The sequence below is a fragment of the Tyto alba genome, unplaced genomic scaffold, assembly GCF_018691265.1.
Source record: "Tyto alba isolate M040663 unplaced genomic scaffold, T.alba_DEE_v4.0 Super-Scaffold_8, whole genome shotgun sequence".
In the NCBI taxonomy this organism is placed as follows: Eukaryota; Metazoa; Chordata; class Aves; order Strigiformes; family Tytonidae; genus Tyto; species Tyto alba.
Window position 1 is genome coordinate 12,791,238 of NW_024881329.1, and position 17,348 is coordinate 12,808,585.

General features: G+C 36.3%; 1 protein-coding gene and 1 long non-coding RNA gene across 5 annotated transcripts in view; one reads left to right on the top strand and one right to left on the bottom strand.

Annotated features, from left to right (window-relative positions):
- Positions 1 to 17,348, top strand: part of IMMP1L (inner mitochondrial membrane peptidase subunit 1) — a 36,079-nt gene that overhangs the window by 7,427 nt on the left and 11,304 nt on the right. For all 4 annotated transcript variants that reach the window (XM_042785505.1, XM_042785504.1, XM_033006995.2 and 1 more), the window contains exons 2-4: positions 8,483 to 8,620; positions 9,383 to 9,471; positions 10,386 to 10,512. In XM_042785505.1, coding sequence (XP_042641439.1) covers positions 8,516 to 8,620; positions 9,383 to 9,471; positions 10,386 to 10,512 — 321 coding nt within the window. In that variant the 5' untranslated portion in view covers positions 8,483 to 8,515. The remainder of the gene's footprint in view (positions 1 to 8,482; positions 8,621 to 9,382; positions 9,472 to 10,385; positions 10,513 to 17,348) is intronic.
- On the bottom strand, positions 2,900 to 8,476 carry LOC122152608. The gene is made up of 2 exons (XR_006164678.1): positions 6,312 to 8,476; positions 2,900 to 6,271 (listed from the first exon to the last, which is right to left on the bottom strand). It is a non-coding gene; the product is annotated as an uncharacterized LOC122152608 (long non-coding RNA).

Genomic DNA, 17,348 nt, shown 5'->3' on the forward strand with positions numbered 1-17,348 from the left:
TGTGGCCAAGCTGTATTTCAGCAAACTTTAATTATTCTTTATCTCAATGGATTTAGTGTCTTCCATTTCCTATACTGAGCCTGCTAATTCCCTGCCAAAACTGCTGTATTTGCTGAAAGCCCATTTCAGGGTCATGTATCTAGGAGAAGGGCTACCTAAGCAAGCTATTTCGCTTGCGCTTCAGTGCTATCTACTCAAGCCAAGTTATTATCTACTCTACATTGAAGTTTGTGGTGACTTGAGTTAGCTTTTGCTAGCTTAGATATCAGTGCTGTGACAGTAGCTGGAAAAGTTTGATGTTGAAACGTTTTTGTTATGGGAATCTCATAAGAATATGAAAAAAGTTTTGGTTATAGAAATATAAATGTATCCTAAGAAAGTGCTTGAGTTGCACGACTGCTACCATTTTTTTTTCCCACAGGTACTATTTTGCATTTTGTGTGAGATTACATATGTAAGATGAATAAAAGTAAATTAATATTTAGAGTTGTAGAAACTGAAGCAGATGGAGGGAAATGGAAATATCATCAAGGTCATAGAAATAACAATACTGTAACTGATAACGGCAGAATAATTTACAATACTGTAAATGGGACAGGCTTAAGGTTGTGGTTGCTAGTATATGAACTTCAGTAATTGTTTCAAGGTCCTGTCTTGTTGTTGTATAAATAATATATATGTGTTAATTCATTGCAATGGGGGAGACTCATTCTGGAGGAAGTAATTTAACTGAATTTTTAGATTTAAGAATTGCATGTTCTTGATTCTAGTATCTCTTCAGTTTCTGTATTTTCATTATTTCTGTGATTTAGAGCTGTCTCAGTGTCTTTAGCAAAGGAAGAAATGTAATTGAGCTTTTTAAATACATTTTTATGTTTCTGATAACTTTTGCACACTCTTAGAGCTGCATATTTCCATCATTGGTCTTTATCAAATGTGCTTCTGTTGGTCCAAGAAGTGTGAAGCAGTGTTTGGTCTTGATCTCATGCTATTTCCAAGCTACAGTGTTGGGTTTTTTAATAGAATTTTTAACATTTCTGGCATAAGACCTAAAATTCACAAATGTTAAACTATAAGAAGATCATCAGTCATCTTGGCATATACACAGTATCTGTGAAAGGAGCTGTATGAGCAGTCACTATTTTTTTTTTTTTAAAAGGCAGTGTAATATGGAAGAAGGGGCAAGCCAAATTGTGTGCTTTTGGAACAAGACAAGTTAGTAAACTTAAATGAAATAACATCTGATCACTTAATAAAAACTTAAATAGTTTTTAAGACAGCTCAGTGAGGGAGGTGTAGTATTAGTGAAGTTACACAATGATTGTTTCTGTACTATTATTCTGTTTTACAAGTACCTGTGTCCTGATTTGAAATGTGGATTTGGGGTGGTTATCTGTGGTAAAATAAGCCATACAGGCCCCTTTTGGTAATCTATTTGGTATCAGTGATGATGCAGTTTGTGGGGCTGGAGTATGGTCAGCATCATGCAGGTACTCTGTACCTCAGCATACAATCATTTGCTAAATTTGAGAAAGGCACTTCCACTTATTTGATTCACTGAGTAATCAGTTTTCTCACTTATTATTGTCAGCTGTATCTTTTACTTTAAACCATCAAATTAAATAATAGTTTATGCTGGCTTTTTATTTTAGCTCATGCATTTAAAACCTGGAACTCAGATAAAAAGATAGTTTCAGAATAATTTCAGTATATTATTTATGAGTGGAGCAACACATTAGCATTGAGTTCACAATAGATCATATCGCTTTTATTCCATCTTACAAGCTTAGCAGCACAAACAGAGTAATCAACATATTATTTGGCTGTCATCTGCTGAACAGAAACCAGAGATCACAAGGAGGTTTTCCCTAGCTGCAGTGATGGCCTTTTTGTTCCAAGCCCCCATCTGGGAGGGCCATGGTGTGTTATCATATGGAACGCGGGGTTTTCTGTAATCTGCTTAGCTGCACTGCAGTTTGAATCTTTATTCCATGTTTGTGTAATTTATAATTTTAATGAGACCATGGCTCTTGTGGGCTTTGAAATATATTAAAAGCTCTTTTGTGCATATGCTTTTGTTCTTGCTTAATAGGCTCAGTGTATTTAAAACTGATGAATTTTTATTCATGGATTTTGGATGTCTGGGGATTAACTTAGACTGAATATCATTGCACTCATCTATTGATGTTTGGAACTTTTTATATTACTTGTATCTGTAAGTGGAGAAGAATTTACAGAACTGTTTTGTACATAAAACAGCTCAGAAATTACTAATAAAATTTTATTGAGCAATGAGAAAAAGTACTGATTAAAGTTTATTTTTACTGCATAAACTCACATGAAATACAATTTGTGCTATGAAAAACAAGTAGTTGAATCCATGTACCTGTGTATATTTAGAACTTTGTAAGTAAAAAAAAATTTGGGTAAGCTGTCAAAATTGTTATAGACTAGCAGCAATGACAAGCACTTGACTTGCATTTTTCTGTTCAGGTAACTTGAAAAATGTAAATACTGATCTCACTTTTGTCTGACTTTTCTTCTGTTTAATATGTTTTTTAATGCAGAGTATGCATAAGATATTTCATTAGAAGGTGATGCTTGTAACTGGGCATTGTATTGATGAACCTACAGAAAGACTCTTACTATTTTTATATTTTCTGACAGTGCTAAAACTGGTCTTATTTTTGCTTTTGTATTTTTCAAATGTTTAATAATAGGTTTGATTTACTATTTGTGTTAAGATCTTGTATTGTGTGATTTCTGTGTTCATAAACCACTGTAGAATACACTTGGATGACAGCATTTTAATCTGAGGCTAACACTGGGGATGAGAATAAGACACTTACTTGTATATCGTTCTAAACAGCCTTGCTGATGGTATACATAAATATGTTTCTTTGTTTAGTGTTTTTTTGTTGGTTTTGCTCTTTTACCAGCAAATAATCCTCCTTGTAATGACAACTATTTTAAGTAAACAGCCTTTTAACTTGTCAGTGCGTAGGGGAATTATTTACCCCTGTTCTATTCACTGCTTTGAGTAGTATTTCCAGAAGTACTTGCATATTTCTAGAAAGTGTGTCAGCACTGGGAAGTGCAGGGGACATGTGAGCCATGGTCAACTTTAGTTTCTGTAGGGTTGTAGTTTTAAAGTGCCTTGTGTGAAAATTGGACTTGTAACTGTCATAGTTAATTAAAATAAATTTTAAATTTGCACATGTCTATGCAAGTGATTTTTTTTAAATTTAAGATAAAAGCAAATAGCTCAGAATATGGTTATTTAACTGTTGTCACATAGACACGGTACATTTTTCTCAGTCACCAGGAAAGAGACTATGCTGTCTGTCCGACCTCTGGCGTTTGTCCTAATTCTGACATTGTTACAGGAAACTGTTCAGTGAATATTTCAGCATCCCTCAGAGGCTCACATTTGCCACGTACGACCATGCCTTTGCTCAGCTATTTGGATTTTGCTGTTCAGCAAACATGAGTGTATAGAGCTGCAGAGGAAGATAGAAGCCCTGGAATGCATCTGACCATTAATACAGCATTTTATACAGGGTTGTGGGATTGTTAGGAGTTGCTTCCCAGCAGTAAATAGAACCAGTGAGATCTACTTGAAATCTGTTTTGAAAAATTGCTTATTCTTAGGTAGGTAGTCTCTAGTCGTTTAACACCAGAGGGAGGATTGCATTATGTGAATTTATGTCTACAGGACTGAGCTCATTGTCAGCTTGAGATCAGTAGATGAAGGAGCACTCATTGAAGACAAACTGTCAGTGTCTAGCAGAGATAATGTGGAAAAATATCTTCTCTTCTAGAACATCACCAAGGTTTTTCAGATTTGCCAGACTGAATCCGGTGTTTCTTCTAGAGAAAACCAACAGCTAGAAATACAAATCAAGTTCTGCCTGGCCCCTGCACAGAAAGACTTTTTGAAAATTTTTCCTTATTTTGCTTTAGATGTTCGGAATCCTCAGATTATAACTAGAATATTTAAAACATTTTATATTTATTAAATTGTGTATCTGATGTGGGAAGAATCTATCCCAATAAATGTGATATACATCCTTCACTATTCTAGCACAGGTAACTAATTTCATGCAGAAGCTGGAGAAGAATAGTTTAATATAAATAACAGCGCAAACATAAATTTTGAAATGGCCTAATCAGTGTGCAGTTTTCTTTGTTTTGGGCTTTTGACTTTTTTTTTAAAGTTATAATCTGAGTAGTTCTTTGGGAAAGAGATGGTGCAAGTTATGGAATTACCTTGAGTGAAGAAAGGTATCTGGTTAGAAGCAGAGAATGTTAGGAGAAGAGTTTCTTAGGTAAGGATAAAACTGATAAACTATCACTAAATATTCAGTGAAAATTCAGAATTAGGAAGCATTACATAAAACAAAAAAAAATTTTTTTTTTGTAGTGAAAAATATATTTAATATTAAGTCCGATAACTTGCTTAGCCACACTTTCATTGGCTGTGACTTCAATTTTCATGTATTTAAAATTTTGGCACCATATGTTAAACTGCTTTACACAATGCCATTGGTTATCTGGAGATGATAAATCTGCTCATTGATTTCCTAATTTTATTACGTACACAGTTAATTGTAATCCAAGATTACAGCGAACAAGATGTTAATTTCTAGACAACCTATGTACGTTTCCCTCAGAGTGTGATTGTTACACAAGCAAAGAATACAAAGAGAATACCATTTGTGCTATCCTCACAGGAGCTGTCAATAAAAGATGTAATAGGGGATTTAGGAATCTGGAAATGGCCAACTAATTTATGTGAATCTATTTTGTTTCAGCTAGAAAGACCAAGCTCTGTTTCGTCTGCACTGCATATTGCAGAGCACAGGCTGTCTATAGAAAACCAGGCGGCTGCATATGGATAGTCCCTTGATATCATTCACTTGCTGTGTAATCTTATTATGCAAAGTTCTAATCTTCACCTAGAATGAATGCCTCTGGGTCAGAATATAGTCATATCAGGGTTTTTGAGGTCATGTTTTGTGATCCTTAGCTTATTCTTCTAAGTAGGGCTGGGATTTAAAGAGTATTCCCCAGACACTAGCAGAGATAGATGGCAAAACCTGCTGCCTTTTTGGAAGACAAGACCAACATGAGGTCCCTGGTAGGATTAAACTTGATTTGTAGCTGTAGGATTTTTTAACAGATGTATTATTGGACAGGGAATAGGGGGCCACCAGCACAGCGAAATTGGATCACGATTGGCATTCTCAGGGAGTCTGCTGGCTGCTAAAACAGCAGCTGCATGTGGATTTGACTTCTTTCAGGTGAAGCGACTTCCAGTCATTTGGAAAGGATGGGATGAAAAGGAACCTTGGTGATAATTTTGATGTCTGCAAGATTTAGTACCAATGTAATGGGATTATCGGTAACACCTTCACTGAAGAAAAAGCCACCTGGTGCTATAACTGGCAGCAACTGAGAACTAATCCTTTTCCATCTCTTGGATGTCATTCATGAGGCTCAAAGTGATTTCCACCCTGCTAGCTGTGATTAATTTTATAAACAAACAAACAAAAAAAATCAAATGCTGAAGGCATAGGCTATGTAAGGAAAAGGGAACAGAAGATAATAGTAATTACATTTTGCATTTTATTTGCTGCAGGGGATAAACTATGCAGTTCTTGTAAAATAACCAAGTCGTATTCTATGAGATAAATGTGGATGTGTAACCTTTTTTTAATCAATGTTTATGTTCTATATAAAAACAATGTCTATTTCAGTATAAAATTTTCAGCTACCTCCTATATGATACTAGGTAGTACCTGGAAGTAATTACAACAGTTTTTATGCTGTTAGTTCTGTAATAAGGATGTTTATACAACAGTTCCATTAAGGGGCCTGTGACTTATATGTTTTATTGTGCTTAATGATCTTATGCCGTATCTAGTAGAGTTGCCTGCTGACAGCACTTTGTATTAAAATTGTGTGATGTGGAAAAACATTCAGCTGTTTACTTTCTTGTGATCAACAGTATGGCGTTGTTTTAAAATTTGTACTGATAAATAGTTTTCTGAGGAAACAGTTATATTTTACTGATGCTTAAGCTATTGCAATTGTAAGGTGAATACTTTGTGGGGTTTTTTAATAAACTAGTGTTGTTGTTTTTTTTGACTGGGCTTACTCTTACTACGACCATTCACTTGTTAACTAGAAGGTGTTACTTAAAACTACATGGAAACTTTCAGGATTGTAGTTGTTCTGTGGAATGAACATTGGATGTCTAAAGATGGACCTTTAATTGTGGAATGAACATTGGATGTCTAAAGATGGACCTTTAATGTTAAAAACAAACCCCCCAATCCTCTGAAGTTATCTTGTTAGGTTCAAACTGTGTATAATCTAGGTATGCATATATATGCATGTCTTAATTTGAAATTAACTTGACTAGTAATAAAAAGCCATATATAGAGCTAAGCATTTTTTCATCATTATCGTGAATGTCTGATAAGCATGAGCATTTAAAAAAAAAAAATCCATTGTGCCACATTTATAAACTGGGACTGATGAAATTCGTGTCACAGGTGTTAAGAATCTATTTTAAGAGAACTGGGAAGAAAATTTGAGACCTCTTCACTCATGTTTTATCCTTCTGGTTAGTTTTTACCATGACAGTTCTAGGTAAATTGCACTCTGAACCCTGTGTTTCCTGGAATAATTTACAAAACTACTTTTCTGGCTCTCCAGAATAAATTCTGCTGAAAGCACATTTTGCTTACAGCAAAGCTCTTTCAGCTTCTACAGGGTGTCCTGCAGTGTGCTGGGCACTGTGTGTGCTAATGAAACAATTCAAGACTTTTCTGTTGTATGTTGGGTCATTGCTGTGAAACTCATTAGCTAATATTAAGGATGATACATCCCAGACTGGTGTAAGTGGATTTATTCTGGAGATGTTTTATACAAAAAAACCCCACAAATCAAATAACCAAACCACTTTTTTGGAACAAGGAAATGAGCTTGGTAAAGAACATTTTCCCCCAGGAATGGCCGTGTTTTTTCTTTATAAATAAATACTATAAATGCAAAGAATAAAATCCACTTTTGTCTGTATTCAGCCAAAATTCTCATTAACTTCTAGAGAGCATTGTGCAGGAATGTGAAAGTGCTTAGCTTTACTTGCATTTAAATATCAAAACATCATGAAATATGTAAGGAGAGGTCATGAGTTCATTATTAGGTAGGGTATATTGTACACACACCATTTTTCTTTTCAACTTACTGCATTTGTGTAGGAAGCTCTATGAACCCATCTTAGCAAATGAGGGAAATCTTGCTGTGGTTTTAGTTCATGATGAAGCTGATGCTGAGTTTAAGGGGGACAGATTTCTTGCAGAATGTAAAACTTGCTTCACTTCAGTATGTGTGTTTTCCACTTTCTTAGGAGAAATATATATATAAAAATATCTTAAGTTGAGGTAAGGAAACATTTGAGTTAGTTTAGCATTGCAGGAATTACATCTAATCATCAGAGTTTGGCTTAAATATATGGGGGAGGGAGTTAGAAGTATATACAGTCTTAGGTGTTGTAGAACTTAGGCCACTGTACTGTAGCTGAGAACAAAAAGACCTGATGCCTTATTTTTATATGCAGGTGTTTTGGTAATGGAACTCTAGTCAAAGGAAAGCTCTGCAAAACCTTCAGCATTCCTATCAACAACTGCATTCTTTTTCTAGTGTAATCTTACTTAGGCAAGCCATTCAGGACTCTCTTACCCTCAATTTTGACTAGTTTTTCAAGCCTTTTTTCATTTGATTGGTTATCAGGTTGCTTTTAAAATTTTTGTTGACTACTTGATTGCCCCACTTTTCTGTGAATGTAATTTCAGTTGTAAAATATCTTCAGATGGTTTGATGCTTCTCTGTTTTGCTGTTGAGTGTTCAGTTTTAAATACTGGTGCTTGAGGAAAAACAGTGATTTAAGTTGCACTGTCTTCACATGGTTAACTCTATCAAGTGTTATTTAATAAATAATTTCATCTGAGTTACAATATGTGGTCCAGTGAGAAAGTCAAAGCCTGCATTTAAAGGCATGATTACAGCTTTCCGGATTCCATTCAGACAAACCTAAAGCTGGTTTGCTGTTTTGACTAAAAAACATCCCAGCTGAGTCCGCGGGGAGCACTGACACCATTCTCGCATTAATTTCTCTAGTTTAGCAAAGGTGTTTTTTTTTATTTCAGCTCCTACTCAACTGCATCTCACTAATAAGCTGGTGAGAGGGGTCCATTAGTTGTATCTGTGAAAGTGTCTAAGTAGTAAGTTAAAAACTTCTTGATGGCACTTGAGTTTAAACTATTCATCTGCTCAGATGTATCTGATTATTTGTTGGTTTTATTCACTGTTTTGTTTGTTTTTTAAGAGTCCATCAGTTGTCAGATACAAAAGAGTTTTGTAAACATTAGGCTGTTTGTTACCAAATGAATGATATTCTTCTGTTTTACTGTAGACTAGAAGCAGCTGAACGACGTAACACTGTACCATGCTTCGCAATGTCCTAGGAAAAACCTTGCGATTTCTTGGGTATACTGTGCAATATGGCTGCATAGCGCATTGTGCCTTTGAGTACCTTGGAGGAATTGTTGTGGTAACTTTTAATTTTCATGACATTTAAAAGAAAATAAAACCATAATACTGGAATTGTTATATGTGATAATGTCAAGATTTCAGGTTTGTTTCTTTTCTTTGAAGCTTTTTCAAAGCATGTTTAATAAATGCCTGGTTTTTTGGAGGCAAGTCTAGCTAGCCTTTATGAAAGTTATATCTACTTTAGGTGTTGGTATTTTTTGCTAAGTTACTGCTTGAGGCATCACTGAAGCAAATAGCAAACTATGATTAACTATCTTGCAGAGAGCACTTTCGTCCAGAAGGACTGGAGTCACTAATAATACCATAGGAAATGCCCGTTTCCCACTGTGGGCAGATTTCTGCATGTTTTATGCTCCCTTCCCCTCCTCCCCAGGTTCTAAACTTAGCAGATACTGCTGCTGGAGACACTGGAGTTTGGCTGGGTGCTGCTCTTGCAGCTTCTGTGGTGATCCTCTTTTACAGAGGCTAAAGAAAGGGATAAGCTGGCAGAGCTTCGAGTGCTGCTCCTGATCATTTCCTGCAGAGTAGTTGCCGAAATGAATCCGCGGGGGCTCGCAGCACCTAGCGCGTACAGAGCTGTAAGAGTTAGAGGCGCTCGGAAGCCTGTCCCCACCTTTTAAAAGTATCGGGTGTTCCTTGGAGGATCTCGCTTTTGTAGGTGTTCTTTTCTAATTTATTAGCAAATAATTTGAAGATTAATGTATTTTAGATAAAATTAATTGGAAATAGTAATTTTTTCTCATTTATTTTTAATTTGCAGTGTTCTGGACCTTCAATGGAACCAACCATTCAAAATTCTGATATTGTCTTTTCGGAGAACCTTAGCCGCCACTTTTATTGCATTCGAAAGTATGCTCCTTTGCTGAGATTAGATTTTACATTCCGTTTTCCAGAGCTTGTTAATAACCACATTCTTTCTGTCATTTATTTTTCATATATTCTTCTGCTTCTAAATTGTAATTTTTCCATAAATCTCCTCTCATTGGGACTGATGGAAATTAAAGTAATCAGCACATACAGCCCATTAAACAAGTTGTCAGAATTTGTTTAGGGTGTATTCTGACACTTTTATAGCTTTGTCCAAAAAATTGAAAAATTCTCATTTTTTTTCTTTTTTCCTAAACCAGTTCTGTTGTGTGCATGTAACTTCTCTAAGCAGTTATGTCTGTCTTGAAAACCAAGCTCTAGGTATTGCTGCACTCAGATAGGTTGTAGGAAAGTGACCAAATGGTGTAAGTACCATTTATCAAATGTCATTTTATTCCTGTGTTGTAGAGCACAAGAGGCTCCAGGCCTTTGCTCATTTTGTTGTGGTCTGTTTCACAGTACGATCTAATGTATATAATCAGGAGGCAAAAATAATACAAGGGTTTACAAACTCAGTTAGACATTTGAAGTTCCATTGGAAGAGTAAAGTTTGGTCAATAGCAGTTAGGAACATGGAATCTGTTCCATATTTATGTAGCAACAGTATCAAGTTAAATGGCATTCATTTCATCAGAGCATTGTCAATTAAAGTGTAGTCTTAGATGTTTTGTAAGAGATCTAAATAGCACAGAATGTCTCCAAATGGACTTAAAAACTGTATGTAAAATTACATCCTGAGTAAAACTGAAGACACCAAAATTGTAGACAAGCATTTTCAGCAGAAGTAACTTCAATGTACATGAATATTTTTGGAGTATACACATCGATGCACATGCATTCAGCCAAATAGTATGTACTTAGAGTTCTTCTGTTTGTTTCTGTTTTTTTCCTCTCAGAGGAGATATTGTAATTGTGAAAAGCCCAAATGACCCCAAATCAAATATCTGTAAAAGAGTAATTGGCTTGGAGGGGGATAAAGTCTGCACAAGCAACCCTTCAGATTTCCTTAAGAGTCACAGCTATGTAAGTATTAGCGTTTCTTGCTTTGTAAATTAATGATTACTTTAGGCCTGGTAGTCTGTAAAGGATTTGCAATATTTGAGTATCAGCATAAATCATAAAGTATGACATTCATAAATTATTCTTTCTTCTTGTATATGTACAGTAAGATGTTGTAATTTGTATGGCAAGCTGTCTTTCTCAGTGTTGTTTGTCTCTGTAGGAAGTGTTGGCAGATGGTATTTTTGCTCTGCCCTGTGCTTAGGTCTTCCTCTCTGGAAGAATACTCTAAAAATCTCCGCATAAAGCGAAGTGCAGGTGGCAAACTCAAGGGCTTGGTTTTAAAGCAAAACTGTTTCTTGTATTTTAAACACTAAGAAGTGAAAACTTTGTCTCTGCAATAGCTTTGAGGATTTTGATTTCAAAAAGATAATTTAGCGTATCTCTTTATTTCAATGTAACAATATTTTAAAGTATGGTTTGAAAAGTAGTAATTTTCCTAATGTGTCCAAAAAGTCAGGTAACAAGTTGAAATAGAAAGGAAAAAATACTATTAATGCTCACTCGTCCTTATGCAGATAGACTTAACAGAATTTTGGAAACATCTGTGACAAAACGTTTTCAGCAACTTCTTTTTAGGCTATCATTAGGAAAACGGCTAGAAATCATGATCGCAGAAAAATGTAGGGTTTTTTTCCTAAAAGCATGTTTGACCATTACCTCTGCTCAGCGTATTGTGGAGACATCAGATTTTGCACAGGTGTTTTGAATCTTAAAAGAAAGAGATTCTGTTGCCCTTTCATATCCACTTCATCCTCACAATTAGAATAAGGAGAATTAGCATCTGGCCCATAGCTAAAGTCCTGTGCTGTGAAGGTGAAGAATTTTATGGCACACTCCTTATAGCCATCTACAGTTTGTAATAGACAAATCTTTTAAGAGCTTAGCTACCATAAAGAGAGCCAACTTCACCAGTGTGCCTTCAGGTGTTGTTGCTTCATTTGTAATAAGCAGCTGAAGTGGTGCCTGTCCTTACTAAAATTAATGGCAAAATTCTTGTCAACACTGTGTCTAGATTTGGTGTCTGGATTTAGTCGAGACCTAGGATGAGAAGGCAAGGATACCATTCATGCTCTGTTCTGAGGGATTGAATTTGTTCTTTCTTACACTCTAGTGTTGAGGTAAGACATTTCAGGCACCTGCCTCTAATCAGCCCTTCTGATCAAGTGCCGGTACTGCTGGAGCTTCTGTTTACACTTCTGTCACTTGTGGACAGAAAGAGGAAATTCATTCTCTGTTATGTTGTGAAGGGGAGGGCAGAGCATTCAATTTTTCCATAAAGCGAATTGTGTTACCATTTAACCAAGGAAAAAACCTAAAAAAATCCCAAAGAACCTCAACCCACCTTTCTTAACAAGTTGAAGAAATTTTCCAGCTCCTGTGGGAGTAGTAGTTTAGATGAAATATGAATTTCCCAGAGCAGAACAACCTGAAATGGAAACCTGAATTCTGTGTACACTGACAGAAGATGAAAACTGAGTTTCTCTGAGCATCTTGTTCCTCACTTGACTTAGTCCTAAAAAGGAAGTTCAGGAAAGATTTGTACTTAACAGGTCATCAGGCTCTCTAGAAACCCTGAGGTAATCAAATGAATATCCAGAACAATTTCTGCCCTAGGCACAAGATTTCTTGTCTTCAATTTTAATACAAAATGTAAGGAGAATGAGGGAATGAGGAATGCAGAGTCCCTTTCCTGTTTTCCTGTGTATGTTTTTCATAAAGGTGAATGTGTTAAAATACAGCAGTGCCATGCAAGCTCTTTTAGTTCTTACACCATAACTTGTATCGAGGGGGAGAAATGTTCTAAATGGAAATGTTTTTGTTTGTTAGTGCATATCTGTTTTCCTCCTATCTTTAGTGGTTGTTGAAGAGATAGATCTTACCATCTGTTCAGGAGACACTTCCTTTACAGAAGAGTAGATTCTCAACATAGATATCTGCACTTTATGCTCATAATTTATACTGGATTATTCACCAAGTAAATTATTCTTGTTGGAGAGGGAAAAAGTGGTACCTGTCTGTGTTTAGGTAGTTGTCTAATCAGATTCCTTATTTTAGTGAATCACTGTGCTATGCACTGCTGCTCTTAATTCAAACACAAAATTCTTCGACACAAATAGCAGCAGCAGATGTACAGAGAACTGGCTCTTTGTTTTGTTGATGCTTCCTTTAGAAGAATTAACCTGAGTTGGGTATTAAAAAAAAAGATTGTTGAAACTAAGGAAAGACCTTGGCTAGGATCCCAAATGGCCAGAGATGCTGCCTGGGGTGTCTAGCTGCCGTAGAAAGGTACAATTGTAGGCACTCCCGAAGTGAGTAAAGCCTAGAAATTGGCCTGAGTTTTGTTGTTTATGTTAGGCTACTAACTGCTTTTTTTAAAATGAGAAATCTCTGAGTGATACTTGAATCCAGTGACTCCAAAGTGTGTAAGGTCAGAGGGTTGTTTGTTTTTATTACAATGAACTGCTCAGCTTTCCTTGACTAACTGGTCTCCTGTTTTGGTTAGTGAGAGTGAATAGTCTTGTTTGCAAACTTATTACAGTAGGGTAAATATAAAGTATCAGTTGCTGGAAATATTACCAAATTAGGTAGCTTGAACCTCTGCTTCATTCTTTGCTGGTGTTTGCCAACTAATGGTTAGGTATTATGAGTTAGCCAGTTACTGGGAATGTCAGAATAACGTCAGTACAACATACAGCTGAGAGTGAAACCGCCCCTAAGCAGCTGCTTCTCTTGTCACCCCAAAAGGAGAATCCTTATAGTCATGTTAGTAGGAATTGTGCTTAGTCTGCATCGACTGTGTCAGTGTTAGTGTCAGCATATTTTGCAGATTTTAAGTTAGGAATTTTTGTGCTTAGAAGCACTATCATACATGATTCTTATTCTGAAGCCTAAGAGAATGCTAAAATCAGATCCTGCTTCCAATCCTGTTTTGTTCATGAATATACTTCTCAGGGTGGCTTATATATATAGATAGGAGAATGGAGAACTCAGTTTACAGTTTGCTCTCTGTAAAATTACACAGATGAGATACTTTATTGCTGCAAACAACCAAGCAGATAACTGTAGATTAAAAAAACAGAAAAACAAGCAAACAAACAAACAAACAAACAAAAACAGAAAACCAACTTCCCAAGCTATAGTAAAAGTGAATAAAAAAAAAATCATACATAAGTTGAATACGTTGTTCTGAAAAGAGATATTTCAGTTGAGTAGAAATGCAGTATAGCAGTGGCAGTTATGTGAAAATATAGTGGTATAAAAATACTTTTGCTGTTATATTTATTTGAAGTAATGTATCATATGAGAAAAAAGTCAGAATGCACTAAATGTAAGGCTTTACCAAAAAACTGTCTTTGGTCATTGTTGGATTACAAACTGATGGAACCAATCACGCATATCAAATTGCTTGGTATAAATTAAGCATATGCTTAAATTAAAATTTAAGGAATGTCTTTACTTTGGACCCTTTATGGTACGTCATGCTTCATATGCTAGAGGTTGGAGCTTATCTGCAGAATAATAATGAGGGAAATCTTCCTATTTACCAGAAAAGTATAATGAAATTCCTTTCTTGAGGAATCTGCAATACTATTACAAAGTTAGGAAAATGTAGTTTTTCTTTTCATTGCCTTTTTATTGATATTTGATGTGGAATATGAGCATTAGGCTGGCATTTTCACTGGGCTCTTTTTTGGTTTTGTGCTTAATGGTGGTGTTTATAGATATAAGCAAGTGTATTTACTGTAGTAAACATTTAAGAATGCATAACATTTTTACTGTATCAGAAGCAATGTGGTAGGAACCCAAAAGTTAAAAAAGTAAACACCTAATTTTTAGTAATGTGGTATTCAGACCTAGTTTCAATTATTAAAAAATATCTTTACTAATTTATTCATTTAGCTATAATATCTAAGCAATGAGGGTTAATAAATTACTCAATCTCAGTAAACCCCTGAAATGGTCTTAAAGAACGCCTGAAAGGTTAATTTTCATATTTAGGTTTTTCTTTCCTATTTTTAAAAGTCTTAATACAGATCCAGGTTTATAATTCAGATTGAGTATCCTATTGTTATATTTGAGTTTGTTTTAATGCCATTTACTTTAGCTTTAATTTCTTTAGTACCATATGTTCTTGTGCTGCAGCTCCTATTTACAAATTGAAAAAGTGAGAGGTAAGTCATCAGATTAAAACAGCTTGTATGTCATAAACCACCAATATGCTAAGCCTTTGTGTCACTTAAACAAAAGTAGTACCTAATAATGTCACTTAATACAGCTAGAGTCTGTAAATAAGGAACTGCCTTTTGGAAGTCATAGTGATAAAAAGCTGAGATACAAATCCATATCTCAGCAACACTCTGCTGATAATCAATCACAACACACCACTAATGTTGTGAGACTAGCTGATGTGGGGGGAAGTATGTTTACCTTGCGCTAAAATGAGGTTCATTGCGGAGATGGCATCTCTTCATCCTGTGGTTAACTCTAGAGCTAACATAATTTCCAAGATAATGTATCTCATTGTGTTTGCAGATCAGAGAAGTGGTCTTACACAGCGCTATTAGCTCTTAAACAGTCCTTGTCAAATGCAGTAAGAATATTATGTGGGTACTAAGAATAATGTAATGTTAATGTAAACAACACAATGTCTTAGTCCCTAGACAGTACTACAGATTTTGGATGCGCAATGTAAGACACTGATTAGTAGTTTGATATTTCAGAATTCTCGATACCATTGGATAGTCTCTTTAAAATACCCTAAATAGCAATCAAAAATAAAGTTTTCAAAACACTAGTTCTTTTTCCTTTGTCCTTAGTATCTTAATAGCTAGTTGATACACGTGGTTTAGTATTTCAGTAGTCTAAGTTTTAATAGTTGCCAGTCAGGAGAAAGGAAATAACTTAAACTTTCTTTTCCTTCTTAATTCTGGCATTCTAGAGGCTTGAAAGTTTTGCCATAATTTTAAGCAGCAGCTATGTTAAATGTCTGGTGGGAAAGGAGAACTGATTTGATGTATTTGTTTAGTTTGCAGATTTGCTCAGGTTGCAGATCCCTCTATATCCCAGTACAAGACAGTTAATGTCTAGAGCTAATACTGAATTTTCTGACAAGTAATTTTAAATCAGAATTCTGACCTGTCAAATCTAAACTCTTCAAGGGAAAAGACAGACAAAGAATTATATCAATCTACTTCACAGTATTTCCAGAGTTTCTTCTGCACAAATGTATTGTCTTCTTACCTTTGCAGTTTTGTTTTTGATATTTCAAGAACATGTGTCATGACTTGACCCAACAACACTGGTACCCTTCACCATAGCTTATCCTCATGTCTGTGGTGTCAGGGAGGTGGGTGGCCAGACGTGGGCATGCCTGCACCATAGCTCAAGCATGGGACAGCAGCAAGAGGCTCAGCTTAACTGCAGCTCCTGCATGAGCTCCCACCAAGGTCTCTTACACCTCTTTCTCAAACAGCTCTTTCTTCCCCACAATCTGAACCAAGATGAGACAGCTGCAGTGTATTAGCTGGTCTTGAGTGCAGGCCAGCTACCCCTGGGGTTGGGGAGAGCACTGCCCAGGCTCTGACACATTGCCCTGGTTCTTCTGTTCAGACAATTAATTCCTGAAGAAAAACCATAAATAAGTTTTCTCATTGATATGAGGGAAGGTTGTTTCAAGATCACTCATTTCTGAATTTATAGCACTAGATGCTTCTCCTATGTGGAATACAGTCTTGGCTGTACTGGTCAGATCGGTTTGAACCTTGAAGATTTTATGATTTTGTTATTCCTCCACTCCAAGTTCAGTAATAACTTCTAGGAAGCTGCTCAGGATGATGAAACCAACTACTCAAGGACTCACTAAAGATTTTGAGCACAAGTTTTTGTCTGCCTCCATCAGCTTCACATCTGAATGAAGGACCTATTTCTTTGCTTTTTTCCTCCTCCATACATACTAGCTAAGGTCTTCCAACTGTCTGAAATGATGAATGAGATGATGCAGAGTTGAGGCCTTAGATTGATTAGCAAAGATTCAGGTCACTCCTGATGGATGCTCAGAGTGTTTATCACCTGTTCTTGCTACCAGGCTTATTGGCTAGATCACTCTGTACAGGTATGCCTTTCTCCAGGGCATACCAGTGATGGTAATGGGTTTTGGATTTTAAACAGTAAGTTCCAGTTGGGTTAGAACCTTTAGGTTTTTTGTTCTTAAACCTATACTTCAAAATCATAGAATTGTTTAGGTTGGAAACGACCTTTAAGGTAATTGAGTTCAACCATTAACCTAGCACTGCCAAGTCTACCACTAAACCATGTCCCTAAGTGCCACATCTACAGGTCTTTCAAATACCTCCAGGGATGGTGTCTCAGCCAATTCCCTGGGCAGCCTGTTCCAGTGCTTGATAACTACTTCTGTGAAGAAATTTTTCCTAATATCCAACCTAAACCTCCCCTGGGGCAACTTGAGGCCATCCAACCAGGAACACCGAGTGAATGAGGCCCTCTACAGACAGGTAGCAGCAGCCTCACATTCACAAACCCTGGTCTTCATGGGGGACTTCAACCACCTGGATATCTGTTGGAGGGACAACACTGCTGGGCACAAGCAGTCCAGGAGGTTCCTGGAATGCACTGATGATAACTTACTTTTCCAAGGGATGGAGGAACCAATGAGGAGAGGTGCTATGCTGGACTTTGTTCTCACCAACAAGGAGGGGCTGGTGGGGAGTGTGAAACTCAAGGGCAGCCTTGGCTGCTGTGACCATGAAATGGTAGAGTTTCAGATCCTTGGGGCAGTG